At 44.4% G+C, this 23,895-nt stretch overlaps 1 protein-coding gene across 1 annotated transcript in view; it reads left to right on the forward strand.

Moving 5' to 3' along the window:
- Positions 1-23,895, forward strand: part of LOC126184828 (aquaporin AQPAn.G) — a 163,783-nt gene that overhangs the window by 110,319 nt on the left and 29,569 nt on the right. Inside the window, exons 3-4 of the mRNA XM_049927414.1 lie at positions 3,026-3,169; positions 13,439-13,648. Coding sequence (XP_049783371.1) covers positions 3,026-3,169; positions 13,439-13,648 — 354 coding nt within the window. The remainder of the gene's footprint in view (positions 1-3,025; positions 3,170-13,438; positions 13,649-23,895) is intronic.

Below are 23,895 nucleotides of genomic sequence, written 5' to 3' on the forward strand. Positions count from 1 at the left end.
ATCTACGTAATAGTACGTCGTGTGACAACGTAATCTCGAAGTAATAAATTTTCACGGCATACCTCCACATTAGCAACGTTGCTGTCGTCTCTTGTGTGCTTATTACTTCACTTTCCTCGTTTCCTTCGAGGTCATATGATAGGAAGTATGCTTAAAAATAAAACTTCTTTTTAAGTAACTTTATTTAACAACCACTATTACCAGTTTCTATCTGTAACAGTTCGTCTTCAGACGGCTTACTGGCTTTCATAGTGGGGTCTCATAGTCCGTCTTTTTACGGAGGTAGCGCCCTAAACTAAGCAGAGATTTATACTTGGTAAGTGCAAAATTTAAGGGAAATAGAAGAATTTACATTTCGAAAACCAAAAACACTGTTTTTGAATATATTTCACGCTTTATATCTGCCTGAACTACTTAGTTTTCGAGTATCGCAATGGCTGATTCGGTCCATACAATGAATATATATATTGCGATAATTGTGCCACTTACGGTTCTAGCACTAGGTAGCTGAGACACAGTGTAACACTAAATTTGTCAAATCAATCTTCCATGACAACAATGCGTGAGCAGTTATACCATCCCGTATGCGTGGAATAAAGTCACCTGAAACTTCCTGGCAGATCAAAACTGTGTGCCGGACCGAGACTCGAACTCGGGACCTTTGCCTTTCGCGGGCAAGTGCTCTACCAACTGAGGTACCCAAGCACGAAATAGCATACCTGGTTCAAATGGCTCTGAGCACTATGGGACTTAACATCTGAGGTCATCAGTCCCCTAGAACTTAGAACTACTTCAGCCTAACTAACCTAAGGACAGCACACACATCCATACCCGAGGCAGGATTCGAACCTGCGACCGTAGCAGTCGCGCTGTTCCGGACTGAAGCGCTTAGAACCGTTCTGCCACCGCGGCCGGCTGAAATGGCATACCTGAAGAAACTTGTAGATTCCCTTCCTCTCGTAACACACGCCATTATCATGGTAATAACATGATGTCTCCTCGGAGTAACTAATGTTTTCTCCGTTGTGACTATTCCTGTCAGTTAAAACCGGAATTCTAAGAATGCCAGTTAATTACCAGTACGTTATCCTAGTTTTCTAAGGACAACTAGATAGCGTCACTAACTCAGTCGCTCGTTAGGGTCTTTTCAAGGAAAGTTTTTAAATTACTAGATATTTTCGCCGGCGCTAGCAGTGAACAAAACACACCAAGGTGACAAAAGTCATGAGATACCTCCCAATATCGTGTCGGACCTCCTTTTCCCCGACGTAGTGCAGCAACTCAACCTGGCATGAACTCAACAGGTCGTTGGAAGTATTTTGCAAAAATATTGAGCCACGCTGCCTCTACAGCCGTCCATAATTAGAAGGTGTTGTTCGTACAGGATTTTTTGCACGAACTAACGTCTCGATTATCTATGTTCGATGTTCGATGGGATTCATGTCGGGCGATCTGAATGGCCAAATCATTCGCTCGAAATGTCCAGAAATAATTCTTCAAACCAATTGTGAACAATTGTAGCCCATTGAGATGGCGCATTGTCATTGATAAAAATTCTGTCGTTGTTTGTGAACATGAAGTACACGAATGACTGAAAATGGTCTCAAAGTAGCCAAACGTAACCGAGGACCATTCCGTATAAACACAGCCTACACAATTATGGAGACTCCACCAGCTTGCACAGTGCCTCGTTGACAAATGGTTCAAATGGCTCTGAGCACTATGGGACTTAACATTTAGACCCCTAGACTTAGAACTACTTACACCTAAGTAACCTAAGGACATCACACACATCCATGCCCGAGGCAGGATTCGAACCTGTGACCGTAGCAGCAGCGCGGTTCCGGGCTGAAGCGCCTAGAACCGCTCGGCCACAACGGCCGACACCTCGTCGACAACTTGGGTCCATGGCTACGTGGAGTCTGAGTCACACTCGAATCCTATCGTCAACTTTTACCAATTGAAATCAGTATTCATCTGACCAGGCAACGTCCAACCGATATGGTCACAGGCCCACGAGAGGCGCTGCAGCAAAGGCGCTCTTGTCTGTCCTCTGCCACAACAGCTCATTAAATCCAGATATCGCTGCACTGTCCAAACGGATACGCTCGTCGTACCTCCGACATTGTTTTCTGCGGTTATTTCACGCAGTGTTGCTTGCCTGTTAGCACTGACAACTCTACGCAAACTCCAGTGCTCTCGGTCGTTAAGTGAAGGCCGCCAGCCACTGCGTTGTCAATGGTGAGAGGATCTTGTCTACTGCCGTCTCTGCATAGTGGTTAGTTTTCACTAAGTGAGGTCTTCGCAGGATGTGGGTACTGTGATGTTTGCGTACGTCTGGTTATGGTTAACCATTAATATGCGCTCATCTGAGGATTGATTGGGTCGAAAGTTAAACGAAGGGTAGCGGTTTGAACGGCAGAGGAAAAAAAGTGCCAAGGCAAGATGCAAGGGAAAAAAACCTCTGCGATAGTCATGTCGGATAGTAAGAGCAGTAGCGGATTGCTTGCTATCTGCGACAGTTCAGCAAGGGTTAGGTGGATATCTTAGACGAAGTGAGGCGTTGTTACTCGGCGGATGTAGCTGAATATTGGCGTTGACTGCTCTACTTGCGTCTGCATACCTGTAACAGTTGGGCGCATTATCGGTTAGTGTCCGATATGTCATACACCGGATTCACAGTGTTGTTTGTGCTTTAGGGTGCGAGTTTATCGGCTTCCCTGCAGTTGCCTGTTGGTCGGCTGTGCTAGCAGCTGGCGTATCCAGCTGACATATCCAGTCAGTATTGCTGATGTGCAGGGAGTCGCCGATGTTGTCGCTTGTGAGAGTGTGTTAGCTCACCATATGTGTTTATGCCTTAGCTAGCAGTGTCATTGGTCGCTTATGCTTCCACCAGTGGTTGTGTACGCGATACAACCGCGATTTTTGTAAGTGAATATCGCTGTCCTGTAACTTTTGTCAACTCAGTGTATGAATCTTGCAGCGCATTATGTGCCGCTTAGTTACGATGCGGTGTGTTTTGCAGGCGCTGGGCCATGTGAGCGGCGGCCACGTAAACCCTGCTGTGACGATTGGGCTGCTGGCCAGTGGAAACATCTCCATTCTCAGGGCGCTCTTCTACATCGTCGTCCAATGCATCGGCGCTGTTGCTGGCTCAGCCGTACTACAGGTAAAATAACTGGCACGATTACTTTTATACCCATCCTGTTCTGGTCTTAAATAACCGTGCAGTACATTGACATGATGACATATTACATACACTATCAAGTAACATTATTACAAACTCCCAAATGCATTCTTTTGCTACGCCAGCATTGCAGCTAGCCAAGCTAAAGAGAACCAGTCGGATTCTGAAGCGCCGCCGATGGTGTGTGAAACCATCTTCACGCCTGTGTTTGCCATGGTCGTTAAACGGTGCGTAGTGGAGCATTCACATACCGGACACGACGATATAGGTTGTCCTACAGCAGTTCACTTGGGTTATGATATAGGTAATTTGCGAACCGAGGAAGTTTTTTGAAGTCTAGACGAGTTCCTCCAACCAATTCTAACACTTCTAGCGTTTTGAAAACGTGACTAATCGAAGGGTGGTATCCATCGTTAATCACCAGCAACTCGTAGTGACGGTTTCGAGCAAATTGAAGATTTTTCAGTCGCTGCAGTATCGTTAGCGTCAACTCCGACATCAAATTAAACTATTGCATAGACGTGATTCTAGCTGCGTTTTTTTTTAATACTTAGCAACTGCGTTACAATATGCTGCGACGTTAACCTCGGGCGTCAGTGGTCTCTGGAACACCATTGTTAACAATGCGGATATTCAGATTGGTTCCATTAGTCTTTTCACCATATACTTTCACTAGAGAGACATGTGGGAGTTCATAGCAGCCGCTGTTTCGGGACTACTGCCCCGTAGACTCGAAATCTGAAGTTTGCCTCACATTCTGAAACTTGCATAAATCGTTTCCTTCGCCCATGCCAGCAATGAGCGAAATGCGAAACAGTCTTATTTATCTACTTTGCCAGTGCACGTCACGTGACATACGTAGGAGCTACACGTTGTACATCTACATCTACATCTACATCCATACTCCGCAAGCCACCTGACGGTGTGTGGCGGAGGGTACCTTCAGTACCTCTATCGGTTCTCCCTTCTGTTCCAGTCTCGTATTGTTCGTGGAAAGAAGGATTGTCGGTATGCCTCTGTGTGGGCTCTAACCTCTCTGATTTTATCCTCATGGTCTCTTCGCGAGATATACGTAGGAGGGAGCAATATACTGCTTGACTCTTCGGTGAAGGTATGTTCTCGAAACTTTGACAAAAGCCCGTACCGAGCTACTGAGCGTCTCTCCTGCAGAGTCTTCCACTGGAGTTTGTCATCTCCGTAACGCTTTCGCGATTACTAAATGATCCTGTAACGAAGCGCGCTGCTCTCCGTTGGATCTTCTCTATGTCTTGTATCAACCCTATCTGGTACGGATCCCACACTGCTGAGCAGTATTCAAGCAGTGGGCGAACAAGCGTACTGTAACCTACTTCCTTTGTTTTCGGATTGCATTTCCTTAGGATTCTTCCAATGAATCTCAGTCTGGCATCTGCTTTACCGACAATCAACATTATATGATCATTCCATTTTAAATCACTCCTAATGCGTACTCCCAGATAATTTATGGTATTAACTGCTTCCAGTTGCTGACCTGCTATTTTGTAGCTAAATGATAAAGGATCTATCTTTCTGTGTATTCGCAGCACATTACACTTGTCTACGTTGAGATTCAGTTGCCATTCCCTGCACCATGCGTTAATTCGCTGCAGATCCTCCTGCATTTCAGTACAATTTTCCATTGTTACAACCTCTCGATACACCACAGGTGGTCGTAATAATCTAGGCGATAGCGCATGTGCACGATATTTTAGTAGCAGTTTTAGTAAATAAGAAAAAGAAAATCAAATATCCATCCACGAAATTTTCAAGTTCTCGATACCTATGACTCCGTGCTTTGCTTATTTCAATCATCCTTTGAATTATCCTAGCACTAACTCCCTTTTAATTGGCTCTGAACGCTGCAGCTACTGCTCATATCCAGTTGGTTTGTCACCATTCTTCGGCGAACCACCTACAACGTTTTTCGGATTGGGTTGCACAGTTATGTCTAATTGAGCGTTCGCCTGTCAGACGTCTCTCCAGTCCTGTTGTGTCTGCGTTACCAAGAATATGTGTACGATACAGTCAAAGAACTGTGACCACCTCACCAGTCGCTAAACTTGCCTTTTAAGCACTTGATGTTCACAAAGGTTCTTCGCATATCTTTGGAGCGCATAGCGACAAGACTAGTGAGTTCAGAGCCAATTAAAAGGGAGTTAGTGCTAGGATAATTCAAAGGATGATTGAAATAAGCAAAGCACGGAGTCATAGGTATCGAGAACTTGAAAATTTCGTGGATGGATATTTGATTTTCTTTTTCTTATTTACTAAAACTGCTACTAAAATATCGTGCACATGCGCTATCGCCTAGATTATTACGACCACCTGTGGTGTATCGAGAGGTTGTAACAATGGAAAATTGTACTGAAATGCAGGAGGATCTGCAGCGAATTGACGCATGGTGCAGGGAATGGCAACTGAATCTCAACGTAGACAAGTGTAATGTGCTGCGAATACACAGAAAGATAGATCCTTTATCATTTAGCTACAAAATAGCAGGTCAGCAACTGGAAGCAGTTAATACCATAAATTATCTGGGAGTACGCATTAGGAGTGATTTAAAATGGAATGATGATATAATGTTGATTGTCGGTAAAGCAGATGCCAGACTGAGATTCATTGGAAGAATCCTAAGGAAATGCAATCCGAAAACAAAGGAAGTAGGTTACAGTACGCTTGTTCGCCCACTGCTTGAATACTGCTCAGCAGTGTGGGATCCGTACCAGATAGGGTTGATACAAGAAGTGAGCATTCGATAGTAATAAGATAATGGAGTGCATTTGCCTTCAATTCCAGCAAAGATTTTCGAACTGATGGAGGATACATCCACTATATATGTTCTTTTTTTAACCAAGTTCGTTATATCTAGCTAGTTTTTCACCTCTTCTCGTAGTTCGTCTGCAGTGGTACCATTCTGGGAGTTTCTCATTGTCTTACGCTTTCTCCTATATGTTGCATTTCAGCTCAGGGCCTTGCCGAGGTAGAGTGGGTTGCGTTCCTCATCGATATAGACAGCTGCATTGCAGGTGTAACACAAAGAAGCAGTATCTGTCGTGACTACTGACTAACCCATGGCTCCCGAAGAGGAGCACCAGCCTTTTCGGTGCTTGACTGATTGATCTGTAGCATTAGCTGATACTGCGAACAACTGAAAGCATGGAGGAATTACGGCCGCTATTTTTCCCGAGGGCATGAAGCCCTACTGTATGGTTATATTGTAATGGTGTCATTTAGGGTAAAATATTCCGGAGGTAAAATAGTCCCCCATTCTGAACTCCGACACGCGTCCTGCTAAGAAAGACGTCATAAGGAGACAAAGAATTGGTATTCTACAGGTCAGCAGATAAGTAAGAGTTTTAATAAGGGAGATGGATAAGTCGAAGTTAGATACAGTGGAAATTAGTGAAGTGCCTGGAAGAACAGGACTTCTGGTCAAGTGAGCACAGGGTTCTAAATACAAAAGCAAATAGGGGTTATGCAGGAGTTGGTCTAATAATGAAGAAGAATATGATATGGGCAAGTTACTATAAACAGCATAATGAACTCATTATTATAGCTAAGAGATACACGAAGTTAATACCTAAAACAGCAGTACAATTTTATACGCAAACTAGTTACACAGATAATGATACTAAGAGAATTAATGAGGCTATAAAAGAAATTATCCATGTAGTTAAGAGAGGTGAAAATTTAATTGTGATAAGGGACTGGAATTCGATAGTAGAAGAAGAAAGAGACGGAAAAGCAGTAAGAGAACATGAACAGAGAGAAAGAAATGAAAGAGGAAGCCGCCTGGTAGAATTTTTCACAGAGCATAATTTAATCTTTGCTAACACTTGTTTAGGAATCAAGCAAGGAGGTTGAACAACCGGAATAAACTGGAAACACTGGAATATTTCAGATCGATAATGGTAAGACAGTCTTTCGGAAACCAGGTTTTAAACTGTAAGATGTTTCTAGGAGGAGGGGTGGACTGACCATTATTATTGCTTATGAATTGCAGAATAAAATTGCTGAGATTGAAAAACGATAGGAAATGAATAGAAATATCCAGATGTGGTTGAGAGTTCCAGCATTATGCAACAAAATGGCTCTGAGCACTATGGGACTTAACTTCTGAGGTTATCAGTCCCCTAGAACTTAGAACTACTTAAACCTAACTAACCTAAGGACATCACACACATCCATGCCCGAGGCAAGATTCGAACCTGCGAACGTCGCGGTCTGCGGTTACCGGCTGTAGCGCCTAGAACCGCTCGGCCACTCAGGCCGGCATTATGCAACACTTGATTGAAATACTGGAAAGAAGTTCAATAGAAGACGAATGGAGAAAACGACATTCCGTTTAAAGAGAGGGCGATTAACATATTATAAGTCTTTTTTAAAATATTTGAAACAATCGCTTTTTATGACACGATCATAACCGGTTTCGACCTACACTGGCCATTTGCAGATGCTAAGGGTGGCATTCGGAGAACAAAAGTTCACGAGTTGTCAAACTTAGAGGACGAATCGGTAGCTTTGAAAGCAGAAATTGTGAATGCGCAGAGAACTAAATATGTAAAAATTCTAAATAGAGTAGAAGTCCTTCGATAAGAAAGGATATACTGAATTTAAGTGACGAAATGAGATAATATAAAAATGCTTTAATGTAGTAGATGAACGGGCGTTTAAACGTCTAAAAATGAGACTGACAGTAAGTGCAAAATGTCTTCGATGAGTGGCTAGAGGACAAATGCAAGGCTATAGAACAATGCATAACTTGGGGAAAGATAGATGCCGCCTCTATGAATATTAAAGAGACCTTTCGAGAAAAGAGAAGTACCTGTCTGAATATCAAAAGCTCAGACGGAAAGCCAGTACTGAGCTAAGAAGGGAAAGCTGAAAGATGGAGGGAATATCTCGAAAGGCTGTGGAAGGAAACTGAACTTGTAGGCGCTATTATAGAAAGATATGAGGTAGTAAATGACGATGAAATGGGAGATCTGATACAGCGAAAAGAATTTCACACAGCACTGAAAGCCCTGAGTCGAATAGAAAACGCTGGAGCAGACGACATTACTTCAGAACTCTTACACCGCTAGGAGAGACGGGCATGACGAAACTTTTCCACCTAGTGTGCAAGATATATGAGATTGGCGGAATACCCTAGCTCTTCAAAAAGAATGTCCACAGCTCGTGGTCTACTGGCCAGCGTTGCTGCCTCTGAATCACGGGTTCCCGGGTTAGATTTCCGTGCGGGTCGGGGATTTTCTCCGCCTGCGGTCCGGGTGTTTGTGTTGTTCTCATCACTTCGTCACCATTCCGAAAAGTGGCGAGACTGGACTGTGTAAAGTCTGGAAATTTGTACGGGTGCCGATAACCACGCAGTTGAGCGCTCCACAAACCAAGTATCATTCTCATCAAAAAGAATGCAACAATTACAGTTCCAAAGAAGGTAGGTGCTATCGGGTGGGACTACTACCGATCAGTCACTTCAACCCAATGGCGTCAAATGACGAACTTCAGTCGCATGTACACTACTGGACATTAAAACTGCTACACCAATAAGAAATACAGATGATAGATGGGTATTCATTGGACAAATATATTATACTAGAACTAACATGTGATTACATTTTCACGCAATTTGGGTGCATAGATCCTGAGAAATCAGTACCCAGAACAACCACCTCTGGCCGTAATAACGGCCTTGAAACGGCTAAAAATTGAGTCAAACAGAGCTTGGATGGCGTGTACAGGTACAGCTGCCCAAGCAGCTTCAACACGATACCACACTTCATCAAGAGTAGTGGCTGACGTATTGTGACGAGCCAGTTGCTCGGCCACCATTAACCAAGCGTTTTCAATTGGTGAGAGATCTGGAGAATGTGTTGGCCAGGCCAGCAGTCGAACATTTTCTGTATCCAGAAACGCCCGTACAGGACATGCAACATATGGTCGTGCATTATCGTGCTGAAATGTAGGGTTACGCAGGGATCGAATGAATGGTAGAGCCACGGGTCGTAACACATCTGAAATGTAAGGTCCACTGTTCAAAGTGTCGTCAATGCGAACAAGAGGTGACTGAGACGTGTAACCAATGGCACCCCATACCATCACACCGGGTGATACGCCAGTACGGCGATGACGAATACACGCTTCCAATGTGCGTTCACCGCGATGTCGCCAAACACGGATGCGACCATCATGATGCTGTAAACCGAACCTGGATTCATCCGAAAAAATGACGTTTTGCCATTCGTGCAACCAGGTTCTTCGTTGAGTACACCATCGCAGGCGCTGCTGTCTGTGATGCAGCGTCAAGGGTAACCGCAGCCATGGTCTCCGAGCTGATAGTCCATGCTGCTGCAAACGTCGTCGAACTGTTCGTGCACATGGTTGTTGTCTTGCAAACGTCCCCATCTGATGATTCAGGGATCGAGACGTGGCTGCACGATCAGTTACAGCCATGCGGATAAGATGCCTGTCATCTCGACTGGTAGTGATACGAGGCCGCTGGGATCCAGCACGGCGTTCCGTATTACCCTGCTGAACCCACCGATTCAATATTCTGCTAACAGTCATACCGATTGCATATTCTGCTAACAGTCATTGGATCTCGACTAACGCGAGCAGCAATGTCGCGATACGTTAAACTGCAATCGCAATAGACTACAATCCGACCTTTATCAAAGTCGGAAACGTAATGGTACACATTTCTCCTCCTTACACGAGGCATCACGACAACGTTTCACCAGGCAACGCCGGTGAACTGCTGTTTGTGTATGAGAAATCGGTTGGAAATTTTCCTCAAGTCAGCACGTTGTAGGTGTCACCACCGGCGCCAACCTTGTGTGAATGCTCTGACAAGCTAATCATTTGCATATCACAGCATCTTCTTCCTGTCGGTTAAATTTCACGTCTGTAGCACGTCATCTTCGTGGTGTAGCAATTTTAATGGCCACTAGTGTAGTTGCTGTGGCGTTTAAATCTGATGTCTAGCTGCCCTCACAAATGCACACATCACTAAATGAGTGCACAGAGTTCACTTTCCAGCTATCAGATGGCTCTTAAATGTATTCAGAAACGAGTCACAGGCCATGAATGTCATGTGGTTGCTGATCTTAGTAAACGAAGTGAAACAGCACGTGGGAGCTGTAAACCTCCAAGACTAGATGACAGTTCTCTTTCCAATCATACGACGCACAGTGAAGAGGTATAGATTGACATATTTTTATCTTCTTGGTAAGTGCATTTTTAACTCCTTCATTTTGTATCTCATGATCGGTGGAAAGAAAAATATCTGATACAAGGACTTCAGGACCAACGCGTTGCTCAGCACCTGCTAGAGAGCACAGTTACCCGGGTACGGTGTTCGCGTGCGATCATCAGCGAGTACCACCCAAATAAAACTTCAGGCAAAGACATGAGCTCATTTCCCGATGCACATACCACCAACTGAAGAAAATAGTCGTAAGAGTGTTCTGCAGTACTCAAGAAGAAAAAGATGTGGAATCGCTCGGAAGTGTGAAAAATGTGTTGTCACTCTGCACTTAGAAGACTGTCAATCATTCTAGCTGATATGCAAAACAGTCAGACTAGCTGATATTTATTATATCTGATTTCACAGCAACCAGTAAAATATCGTACTACGATCTCGATAAGTAAATAAGTCATGGTTACAAAAAACTGGCATGCATTATTTATAGAAGAATCGGAAAATTAGAAGAAACCAACCGCTGAAAAGATGAGTTTGGGTTCCAGAAAAATGCAGGAACACGCGTGTCTTAGACAACAGGTTAAAGACAGGCAAATTTACATTTAGAACATTTGTAGATTTAGAGAATACTTTTGTAATTGTTGACTGGAATATACACTTTGAAATTCTGAAGATGTTGCTGTTGTAGTCTTCAGTCCAGAGACTGGTTTGATGCAGTTCTCCATGCTACTCTATCCTGTGCAAGCTCCTTCATTTACAGTTCGTACAAAATAGATTCGTGTTTCAAAGTTTTAATCTCCTCAAAAGTAGTCACCAGCATTGTGCATAACCCGTTGCCAGCGATGTAGAAGTCGTAGAATAGTCTCAGCAGTGCCAGTTGTGTTGATAGTTCGAGTTGGGCGTTCTATTGCCCGACAAATTTGTAGCTGTTCTGAAGCGAATGCCGTCAAGTGTTTCCTTCAGTTTAGAAATCGAGTTGAACTCACGAGGGGTTAAGTCAGGGGAGTGCAGTAGGTGGTATAGCACTTAGCAGCCCCATCAGTCAAACAAATCAGTAACAGCTTGCACTGTGCGTGATTGAGCATTGTCCTGCTCAATGATGGTCAGGTCCTGCAGAAAGTGTCATCACTTTTGCCTCTATGCTGTTCATTTTTGGAACACAACCTACGACCAGCCTAGAGACAGAAGTTATGACACTTTCTGCAGGACCTGACCATCATTTAACAGGACAATGCTCAAGCACGTACAGTGCAAGCTGTTACTGATTTGTTTGAGTGATGGGTCTGCTAAGTGCTATACCACCTACTGCACTCCCCTGACTTAAGCCCTCGTGAGTTCAACTCGATTTCTAACCTGAAGGAAACACTTCGCGACAAACGCTTCAGAACTGCTACAAATTCGACGGACAATAGACCGCGCAGCTCGAACTGTCACACAACTGGCACTGCTAAGAAAAAAAATGGTTCAAATGGCTCTGAGCACTATGGGACTCAACATCTTAGGTCATAAGTCCCCTAGAACTTAGAACTACCTAAACCTAACTAACCTAAGGACATCACACACACCCATGCCCGAGGCAGGATTCGAACCTGCGACCGTAGCAGTCCCGCGGTTCCGGACTGCAGCGCCAGAACCGCTAGACCACAGCGGCCGGCGCACTGCTAAGAGTATCCTACGACTTCCACATCGCTGGCAATGGGTTATATACAATGCTGGTGACTACTTTGAAGTCAGTAAAACTCTGAAACACGTATCTATTTTGTACGTAGTGTAAATAAATAGTTGTCACTATTAAAGTTCCAACCCTCGTAATTTATAATATGTACAAATGTGTGGCAGGTTATACATCCTTACTCACATCCTGTACCAACTCATCCACCACCCACAGCTTCGCTTTCTAGAGTACCGTCAGATCTTATATAGTATAACCCTGTTCTGGCACCCAATTTCCCGTCCACTAATCACCAATCCAACCAGGCACCCTGCTGCGCCATTAAGTCCATATTATCACCTTACATGCACCTTCATGCCTTATCCATTCTCTCCCGCAGGGATTTCAACAAACTTCCACTCCCCAACAACGAAATCTGCCACGAGATATTCTCCTCTTCCCACCCTTAATCACAACATTCCACTTTACACCATCCATCTATTTTCTCCTTCTCCCTTCCTGCAGCTTGCTGACTTTTAGTCGATGCTGTGGTTCTACATGGCCCCATGATCATAGTCGGCAGCTCGTGGTCGTGCGGTAGCGTTCTCGCTTCCCGCGCCCGGGTTGCCGGGTTCGATTCCCGGCGGGGTCAGGGATTTTCTCTGCCTCGTAATGACTGGGTGTTGTGTGATGTCCTTAGGTTAGTTAGGTTTAAGTAGTTGTAAGTTCTAGGGGACTGATGACCATAGATGTTAAGTCCCATAGTGCTCAGAGCCATTTGAACCATAATCATAGTCATTCCACCATGAACATTACCATTGTCATTTTTGTGGATCACCATCGTCACCATTTGATTGTAGCATCATTCACAGTATCATCAGTGACTATATTTTAACTGTAATGTAATATCGTGAAACAAGTTTTAAAAAACATCAGTATTTCCAACTATATGTTTCCTTTTGTTCTTCCATTATTGTCGTTTGTTTTTACACAAAAAACGTAAATATCGTCCAGCAATGTGTTTTTTTACGAAAATTGTGCTATTGTCATCTTTATAAATATTTTATTCATCAGTTAAATATATGTAACCTCTGGCTGAAGAGCGCTTTTCACCCGCTGCAATCCCTCCCCTTTGTGAAGAATTGAAATAACTATGAACGGGAAAAAAATAAATTCTTCGTCCTTGCTATATACACTGTCACGGATTTATGGAATAAGAAGTAAAATAGAATAAATAAGACGAAGTTAGCAGGGCATATTATACAGCATTCGTCATCGCTTGTGCATCGTGTTGTTAATGGATCACGAATATCCTAATGGATGCGAGTGCCTCGCTTTTTTTCGCCGTAGCAGCTCGAGACGCACTTTTTGTGTACTGCAGGTTCTGACGCCGAAGGCGACGGCGGCGGCGCTGGGGATGACGATGGTGAACCCGTACCTGTCGCTGGCGCAGGCGGTGTTCGTGGAGGCGCTCATCACGTTCGTGCTGGTGCTGACCGTGCACGGCGTGTGCGACGCGGCGCGCAGCGATGTCAAGGGCTCTGCGCCGCTCGCCATCGGGCTCTCCATCTCCACGTGCCACTTGTTCGCCGTAAGTAGCGCCGCCACTCCACACGCCGCCGCAACCGTGCCTCCCTTACGGGAAAGCCGCATTTTGCTGCCTCTCGAGTACTGATAAATAGTGGAATTCGTTATCAGCCTTAATGTTTGCGACAAGCTGTGACTGACATGTCGACCCCACTCGACACCTAAAATAGTGCCACCGATCACTCACATTTTTATTTTCCTTTATTGCATTTCGATTCCCCCTTCCCCAAAAGGGCCTGGGGGGATGGCAGCAGTGTAATATGCTGCTTTACAGCCTACAGAAAAGTTAAAAAACATAATGAGAACATAAACCAACAAGAAAAATGGCGATAAAACAGTGACATTATAAAAAACTGCAAAATGGCGGAAAATTGTGCCACTTAAAATATAAAAACACTGCGGTGACTATGCGCATGAAGACACAATAAGTAGACAGGCACAATTAAAAAAAAAAACAAGGCGACAGGCTGATTTCTGTTCGCACGAGGTAAAAAACACAACTAGCGACAGTATGGTAGCTGATATAAGAACGTAGGCTTCCGCGGCCGGTGTCATACCGATTAAAATTCTTCTGTGTATTATGCCACGTCATTGCTAAAAACTAACAACGATAATAAATTAAAATCGACAATTCGGCCAAATTGCATCGGCCTTCCTCAGGGCACGACTGGTTTTGTATAGGGATAGGTGCTTCTTTTTATTACAGACTATCAATGTCTGATGTCACTGTTGTAAAACTTTTAAATGTTTTAGTTTATTATTGTTTTTAGTTTTTAGCAATGACGCGGCATAATACCCAGAAGAATTTTAATCAGTATGGTGGCTGTTCACAACACTGACACCGGACGCACAACACCGAACACTCACTTAAAACTGCACAATACAAGTCACACGGCGGCAGATGGGGGTGGGGGGGGTGGGGAAGACCCGGACCGATGAGGGGAAAAAGGGGGAGGAGAGGAAAAGAAAAAAGGGGAGCCGATGGAGGGAGAGGACATAGAAAAAAGGGGGACAGGGGGGACGCGAGAAGGAGTGGGAAAGGCAGTGGAGGGGAGGGCAAAAAGGACTCGGTGGAGAGAAGGGAGGCAGAGAGGGGGTAGGTGGGGAAAAAACAGGACGGTAGAGGGGGAAGAGGGAGCCTGGGAGAAGGACAGAAGAAAGGAGGGGGAGGTGAGGATCAGAGTTGATAGGAGGGATAAATGGAGGGAGAGAGGGCATCATCTGGGAGGGGAAGTTGACGGAAGCCACCTTGGGAAAGGAGATGAAGGGTGTAGAGTTGAAGGGTAGGGGGGGGGGGGACAACGGTTAAGGCGCGCCCGAGGGCGGGGGTTGTAGAGCAGAGGAGCAACTAGGGGATGAGGGGGATCAAGGCGGCAGGAGGTGTAGAGGATGTGTGTTGTGTACATAGTTCCCCGTAGTCAGCGCGTACATAACTTTCCCACTAGAGCGCGCCCCGCTAAGCACAACAGCGCAGGCGCAGCGCTCGTCCATCTCCGCACTACGAGATGGCGCTGCCGTAGAGACGGACCAAATTCTGCTTCCGCCGATCCGCGTATTAATATGTAACGCAGCCAATGAGATTGCTGCTAACGAAGAACCTTTTCTCCTCGCGGATCACACTCGCGCAGTGATACCAGAACGCTCGAGGTATTATAACGAGTGTACAGACCTCCGATGAGTCAGTCTGCATTAATCTGCACTAGTCTGTAGTCAAGTTTCAGTCTGCGCCTAATAAGATTGTCATATTCCTGTACACAGCCATGAAGATAAATGTATAGACACTTTGTCAAGTATCAGAGATATGTGAGAATAAGATTAACGTACCAAGACCAAAGGAACTTCAGATTGTCAATTGCAAACAGCATCCAGAATCAAGTTACGTAATATCTATGATTTTTATTATTTTAATAAATGTGTGTGAAAATTAATCAAGTTCTGTTTAAAGTTGGTCACCGTCAATCTGCTACCCTAAGCGTGCAAGTGGCATTTCTATCGTCTGACCTAACGGCAGAAGATAAACACGCCACGATAAGACCACGAGACATATTGCTGACACTCGCCTACTTCGTTAGAGCGACAAGTCAAATAATCTGATGGTGTGTGTACCGAAGGTCTTACAGTACGCACACCACAATGTGGAAACATTGATGGGGGAAAGGAATCAGGTCGTAGAGGACCTGCGTGGGGGCTGGGAGGCGTATACGGGAGGCAAGGTGAGTGCATGGCGTTCGAGGATCACTCACACTGGGAAAATCTTAGAAATAACATAGTGTCCCGACTGGTGAGCGTAGCTTACAAAATACAGCTCTCGTTTTTATAGTTCCAAAAGAACAACCATTTCTTGAGACAAAGTGTTTTTTTTTTATAGATAATATCGTAATACGAGGGGCGTTCAATAAGAAATGCGGCACTTTTTTCCCTCGGACAGTTGCGGAATTTGTTGTGAGACATCGTAAAACATTCTCGCTTTATCTCCTGGAATTACATGAAGTTCTAATAGGTGGTGGCACCGTACATAGCCTTCAAATGGTGTCTAACAGAGCTACGTTCCAAGCTGAGTACTGTCATTGAGTTTCTGAAAATCAGAGCATAGCAGATATTCATAGGCGCTTGCAGACTGTCTACGGAGACCTGGCAGTGAACAAAAGCACGGTGAGTCGTTGAGCGAGGCGTCTGTCGTCACCGTAGCAATATCGCGCAAACCACCCGATCCCTCGCGTGCCGGCCGACCGGACACAGCGGTGACTTCTGCAAAGTTGAAACTTGTGTACACTTTCAAATGGTTCAAATGGCTCTGAGCACTATGGGACTTAACATCTGAGGTCATCAGTCCCCTAGACTTAGAACTACTTAAACCTAACTAACCTAAGGACATCACACACATCCATACCCGAGGCAGGATTCGAACCTGCGACCGTAGCCGTCGGGCGGTTCAAGACTGAAGCGCCTAGAACCACTCGGCCACGCCGGCCGGCGTGTACACTCTCATTCGAGGTGATTTATGGATTACAATATGACAACTGGCTGCTCAACTGGACGTCTCCGTTGGTAGTGCTGACACACTCGTCCACCAGTCGGGGTACTCAAAGATGTTTGCCCGTTGGGTTTCTCGCCACCTAACGGAAGGCCATTAAGAGCAATGATTCCCATCTGTGCGGAATTGCTTGTGCCTTACAAGGCCGATCATGACAATTTTGTCGAACGTCGTCATAGACGATTAAACATGGGTTCATCACTTCGAACCAGAAACAGGAGGAGGAGATTGTCTAACGTCCCGTCGACAACGAGGTCATTAGAGACGGAGCACAAGCTCGGGGTAGGGAAGTATGGGGAAGAAAATCGGCCGTGCCCTTTCGAAGGAACCATCCCGCCATTTACCTGAAAGGATTTAGGGGAATCACAGAAAACCTAAATCAGGATGGCCGGAGACGGGATTGGACCGTCATTCTAACGAATGAGAGTCCATAGTGCTAACCACTGCGCCACCTCGCTCGATGAACCAGAAACAAAACAGCAATCCATAGAGTGGAGCCACACCATCTCGCCTCCGAAGGAAACTTTCAAAGTCGCACCCTCAGCCTGTTAAGCCATAGCGACGGTCTTCTGGGACTCGGATGGTGTTATGCTGTTTGATGTCGTGCCCGTGTTGCAATGAGCAACTCCGAAGTGTAATGATCTACCCTCAAGAAAGTGAAGAAACGACTTCAGCGTGTTCGTCGCCACAAACATGGAAATGAACTTCTTCTTCAAGACAATGCAAGGCCTCACACAAGTCTGGCCACCCGAGAAGAGCTCAAAAACCTTCACTGTACTGTTCTTCCCACCTAGCGAGGTGGCGCAGCTTTTAGCACACTGGACTCGCATTCTGTAGGACGACGGTTCAAACTCACGTCCGGCCATCCTCATTTAGGTTCTCCGTGGTTTCTCTAAATCGCTTCAGGTCAATGGTGGGATGGTTCTTTTGAAAGAGCAGGGACGACTTCCTTCCCCATTCTTCCCTAATCCGATGGGACAGATGACCTCGCTGTTTGGTCCCCTTCCCCAAACCAACCAACTGTTCTTACTCATCTACCTTACAGCCCGGATCCCGCACATTTCCACTTCCGTCTGTTTGGCCCAATGAAGGATGCACTCCGCGGGAAAAGTACGTGGATGGTGGGGAGGTTAGTGTGGCGGAAAGACATTGCTTCCGACCTCCACCAGTAGAGTGGTACCATGCGAGCATACAAGCCCTCCCTGTATGGTGGCGCGAGACCGTAGCATCGAACGGAGATTATGTTAAAAAACAGGATTTTGTAGCCAAAAGAGTGGGAACTGATATGATGTATTGGAGTCCTGAACAAAGCCAACGTTCATTCAAAAAAAAAAAAGTGTTGCATTACTTCTTGAACACCCCTCGTAATGCAGTTTATCATTTTCACTGTGTAAATACCTGAAATGTCGAGTAGCTGGCATTCACATAAAGTGTTTCGACATATCCTTTAAAAAATGTACTTTTCATTTTAAACACACTAATATTAAGGACATGGTTAAATGAATTGGAATTTTGCATCTCACTTGCCTCCGCTCTCCTCTAAGGCGGCAACGATTATTTGATGCTTACTTTATATTAAACGCTTCTACTTGTTAATAACAACATTTCGGACAAATATGACATAACTGTTTGACACAGTGTTGATCATTTTATAATGATGCGTAGTATTTGGAGAACTTTGAAATTCAGTTATACAGAAAAAAAACATCGATTGTCTTAACGCGCCGGCTTTGCGGGTCATTTGGACGAACGCTTGCAAGCGGTATATATCGAAGGTGCGAGTGTCACGGAGCCAGCTATCGATTTTGTTGACACGATGACAACTACAACGACAAGAAATGAACGATATGGATTTTGTGTACAGGCTGCCAAATAATCTCCATTTCAAATTATCAGTTTTTCAAATGTTTGTTTTAATCATGCGGCTAGATTGGTGGATGGGTGAAGGTAAATGGATCAATTTTTATTCAGTTGCAGCAATATGTCACGATTTTCCAGGATGCGGTTAGGCAGGAACCTAACAGCACAGCTTTAATTGCTGTGACTGAAACGAGCAGTAATTATATTTACAGTCCTGCTTCTCCTCCGAATGTGATGTTACTCTTCACAGTAAAAACTGATCCACTTACCTTCACCCAGCCACCTACCTAGACCGATGACTTAATTGAAAACGTCATTTCAAACACTGATCATTTGAAACGGTAATTGCTTGGGACGACAGCCGTGTGGTCTTCATTGTGTGTATGGAGTATAGAAGACTAGGTCAGCTCGTCTTTCGGAGTTAATTATGCCACTGTACTTTTTAGAAGCAATAAAAAATACCTCCAACATTTTAAAAGTCCTGTTTATTTAAGTATATGAAATCGTCCTAGTTATTGTTGTATTTTGATATTAACATAACACGAGATATTAGTTTCATGTATTGGAAAAGTCGCTCACGACTGTGTACTTTGTGTCGATTCTCACAATCGATATATGGGCTCCTTGAAAGTCGCACCTTCGATATATACCGCTTGCAGGCATTCTTCCAAATTACCGCCATGAGTACTAACTATTTTTATGGGTAGTAATTCCAGGCAGCGGAATCAGCTGATATGTAGCTTGGACAAGAGCTTAATGTACTACGAAATTCAATACTTCAATTGAGAATACGGGGTGCTATCAGTTTTAGTTATCTACTGGACTACACATAATTTCGGTTCGTCCAGATGTGGAACGTTAAAGGATTTCTCTCTCTCATTTAGGCTAATGATACATTAAACTCTCTACGTAATCTTCGTTGGTTTTATTCAATTGCCCTACATTCTGAATTCATTGATGTTACGACGACACTAAATCCTAAAAACTAATCTGTGAACTCAGTGAGCGAGGTTAGCGATAATTGATCCTTTACTCTCTTCACATGTGATCATTTCACGTGGCGACATTTTTTCCATTTACAACTTTCGATTTGTGGATGAGGATCCAGCCGCGTAGTCTACAGGGTACTGGCTACTAGAACAGAGTGTGTTTTGGATAAAGATAGTAATGAAAAGAAGGGAGAGAGTTAAAGCATAGTTCCGGCACAGAGCTGAAGCTCACGAGACACATAAAAGTGAATGCTACACTTATCGTCCCAATGTGACACTTATACGGAACAGTGTTCTAGCAATGGTTCCAAAAATATGATATTGCATAGAGTTTAGGATTTGACCCCTTCCCTCCACGTCTATGAACCTGTGGTGATTGAAGCTATTCTCATCACAGACCTAGAATCGGCTGCCTCTCGCTCGAGCAACGCTGTCGTCTTTAACCATAGCAGTAAAAATTAAGCTCTCAATAAAACGCTACATCAAGGAAAAATGTTAACAGATAACAGGATTGAGACGAAAAGCAATGGGAAAATTAGACTAAGTCGTTCAACAAAAGTCCATCTAGATCCCATTACTCGTGCTTTTACTGGTCGTTGAACATTATATTTAATGCTCGACTGCATATTTCTGACAAATATGATAAGCCTGCGATCAGATGCAGTTTCTGTACTGTTATGGTGGCTACTGAACTTGAGAAAGGAGACTATTTAGCTCGGACTCGTCGCGTACAGTACTCCTGAACAAACTCATTATCGCGGAGGAGTAGCTACTTTGTTTAGTGCCTTCAGTACACAAAGTGTGGTAATCTAAGATTTAACTCCGTAGGCTTGCACATAGTGTGGCGGTTAGGTTAGCGGCGTAGAGTTTCCGTGTACGATTCACGGTGACTTCAGCTTCTTTGGTGGAAAGATGGCTGGCTCTGAGCACTATGGGACTCAACATCTGAGGTCATCAGTCCCCTAGAACTTAGAACTACTGAAACCTAACTAATCTAAGGACATCACACACATCCATGCCCGAGGCAGGATTCGAACCTGCGGCAGTAGCAGTCACGCGGTTCCGGACTGAAGTGCCTAGAACCGCACGACCACCGCGGCCGGCTGGTGGAAAGATCTGTAACGGTATACGCTCAGCATCGCGAGGCAAACTTAAGAGCTGCTTAAATAAATAAACAGCAATTTTGACACACAAACCGCCATAGTGGTGTCACGTTGAAAGCCGTGTAACAGGCTGTAGGCAGCACGTCAATTTTATTTTACTTCTCGTACTCTAAAGGCCATCTCCCAACAATCAGAAATTTTATACACTACAGGCCATTGAAACTGCTACACCAAGAAAAAATGCAGATGATAAACGGGTATTCATTGGACAAATATATTATACTAGAACTGACATGTGATTACATTTTCACGCAATTTGGGTGCATAGATCCTGAGAAATCAGTACCCAGAACAACCACCTCTGGCGGTAATAACGGCCTTGATACACCTGGGCATTGAGCCAAACAAGCTTGGATGGCGTGTACAGGTACAGCTGCCCATGCAGCTTCAACACGATACCACAGTTCGTCAAGAGTAGTGACTGGCGTATTGTGACGAGCCAGCTGCTCGGCCACCATTGACTAGACGTTTGGTGAGAGATCTGGAGAATGTGCTGACCAGGGCAGCAGTCGAACATTTTCTGTATCCAGAAACGCCCGTACAGGACCTGCAATATGCGGTCGTGCATTATCCTGCTGAAATGTAGGCTTTCGCAGGTTCGAATGAAGGGTAGAGCCACGGGTCGTAACACATCTGAAATGTAACGTCCACTGTTCAAAGTGCCGTCAATGCGAACAAGAGGTGACCGAGACGTGTAACCAATGGCACCCCATACCATCTGGCCGGGTAATACGCCAGTGTGGCGATGACGAATACACGCTTCCAGTGGGCGTTCACCGCGATGTCGCCAAACACGGATGCGACCATCATGATGCTGTAAACAGAACCTGGATTCATCCGAAAAAATGACGTTTTGCCATTCGTGCACCCAGGTTCGTCGTTGAGTACACCATCGCAGGCGCTTCTGTCTGTGATGCAGCGTCAAGGGTAACCGCAGCCATGGTCTCCGAGCTGATAGTCCATGCTGCTGCAGACGTCGTCGAACTGTTCGTGCAGATGGTTGTTGTCTTGCAAACGTCCCTATCTGTTGACTCAGGGATCGAGACGTGGCTGCACGATCCGTTACAGCCATGTGGATAAGATGTCTGTCATCTCGACTGCTAGTGATACGATGCCGTTGGGATCCAGCACGGCGTTCCGTATTACCCTCCTGAACCCACCGATTCCATATTCTGCTAACAGTCATTGGATCTCGACCAACGCGAGCAGCAATGTCGCGATACGATAAACCGCAATCGCGATAGGCTACAATCCGACCTTTATCAAAGTCGGAAACGTGATGGTATGCTTTTCTCCTCCTTACACGAGGCATCACAACAACGTTTCACCAGGCAACGCCGGTCAACTGCTGTTTGTGTGTGAGAAATCGGTTGGAAACTTTCTTCATGTCAGCACGTTGTAGGTGTCGCCACCGGCGCCAACCTTGTGTGAATGCTCTGAGAAGCTAATCATTTGCATATGACAGTATCTTCTTCCTGTCGGTTAAATTTCGTGTCTGTTCCACGTCATCTTAGTGATGTAGCAATTTTTATTTCCATTAGTATAGTATATGTAATACAACGAGCAAAGGTACGGACGTGAGCCACAGCCTGCAGTCTTTTCGCGACATGGGCTGTGGGCCAAAAGAGATTTACATTGCGTGTTATTAATACTGGCAGGTTTTTGCACTTTTTCTTTGATTTAATTTGCAAATTTTTCTCTTGAATAAATGCTGAATTAATCAACACTTTAGACTACAACAAGGTAACATTAAAAGAAAATGAGCAAATAATACCTTAACTCAAAATTTAAGTTCCAGAGAAAGACTGTTGAATGACAGATATTCTCACAGATATATGGCTCAGGGAAAAAGTCCCTGAAGACTGTGAATATTCCATAATTCTCCCTTTACATAATAAAGGAACTGAAACAGACTTCAATAACTAAAGTGGCAATGCCCTGCCAACATTTACTTACAAAACCTTTTCAAAAATCTTGCTCAGGAGCCTAGAAGCACTAACAGACCACCCAATGGGCGGGCTAAATATCAGGCAGGATTTATGAAAAGTAGATTATGTGTAGAACAAATTCCCAGTCTCAAGGCCGTCTTACAAATCCGCAAGGGGGGGGGGGGGCAAATGGGGAGCATCTTTATTGACTTCGAAAAATTCATTTGATTCGTTAAACAGACAGGCACTGTTCAATCCGTACAAGGATTCAGAGTAGATATAAAAACAACGTAACTGATCAAACAAACATTCACCATGTTAAAAGTTAAATTCTTAGGCAAAATATCCAAAACTTTTGAACAGAAAATAATCAAAACCGGGATAATAAGTAAAAGGAATACTTATTCACCGACTACGCCAAAATAAAATTCATTTGGAGTGCTTAGCCCACGCAAACGACCCAGCAATTGTCTCCAACAATAGAAAAGATGTTATTCACTCCCTAGGAAAAATTAATAAAGTTAATGCCGAAAACTGACTCCGAATCGTGTGCCTAAAAACTAAATACGTGGAAGGAACTCCTATGTACCTTGATGGACAAAGTATAATAATGCGGTGAAAAAAATTAGGAACTTGAATTTAGCTACCAAGAGGAACTCATCCAGTCTTCAGCATTAAATCGCGAAGTAAACAAAAACGTTAGAAAGGGCCTAGAGAAAAGCCTAAACCAGATGTAACGAAAAATCAATATCCCGTAACGCAAAACTGCGAGACCGCACAATAATAATAATTGGACCGAAAGAATTATACGGTTAGAAAATCTTGATAATTCGAGATAGTTCGCCAGTTCAAAACACAGAATAGGAAGAAAGATCCATTCGAAGGACAAGTTTTGGTCCTATCTGCACAGGTAGAGTCTTATGAGAAAACTCTCATTAGTGACAGGCTAACCGAAAGAATTCTCAATTTTATCGTCTCACTGAAATTTGAAAAGGACCCGCCCTTTCCAGTTGAAAAAAATCTATAGGAAAGTGGTTGAAGGACGATGAAATCAGATTAGATAACAAAGTGTTGGACATCTACACCTCGTCACAGAACATGGAGGTCGGAGGAGTTCTCGCTCTGTAAAGCACGATAGGTGACACCTTTGGCAGTCTGACGACAGAGTACTACGCTGGTATATGCACAGGTTTAGTGTACGTTTTTGAACATGGAACTCCGCAACAGCTGATACCGACGTGTTGCAGTGGGCAGGGGCTGATGGCGACTCAACATTG

Source organism: Schistocerca cancellata, chromosome 4, assembly GCF_023864275.1.
Source record: "Schistocerca cancellata isolate TAMUIC-IGC-003103 chromosome 4, iqSchCanc2.1, whole genome shotgun sequence".
NCBI classification, from domain to species: Eukaryota; Metazoa; Arthropoda; class Insecta; order Orthoptera; family Acrididae; genus Schistocerca; species Schistocerca cancellata.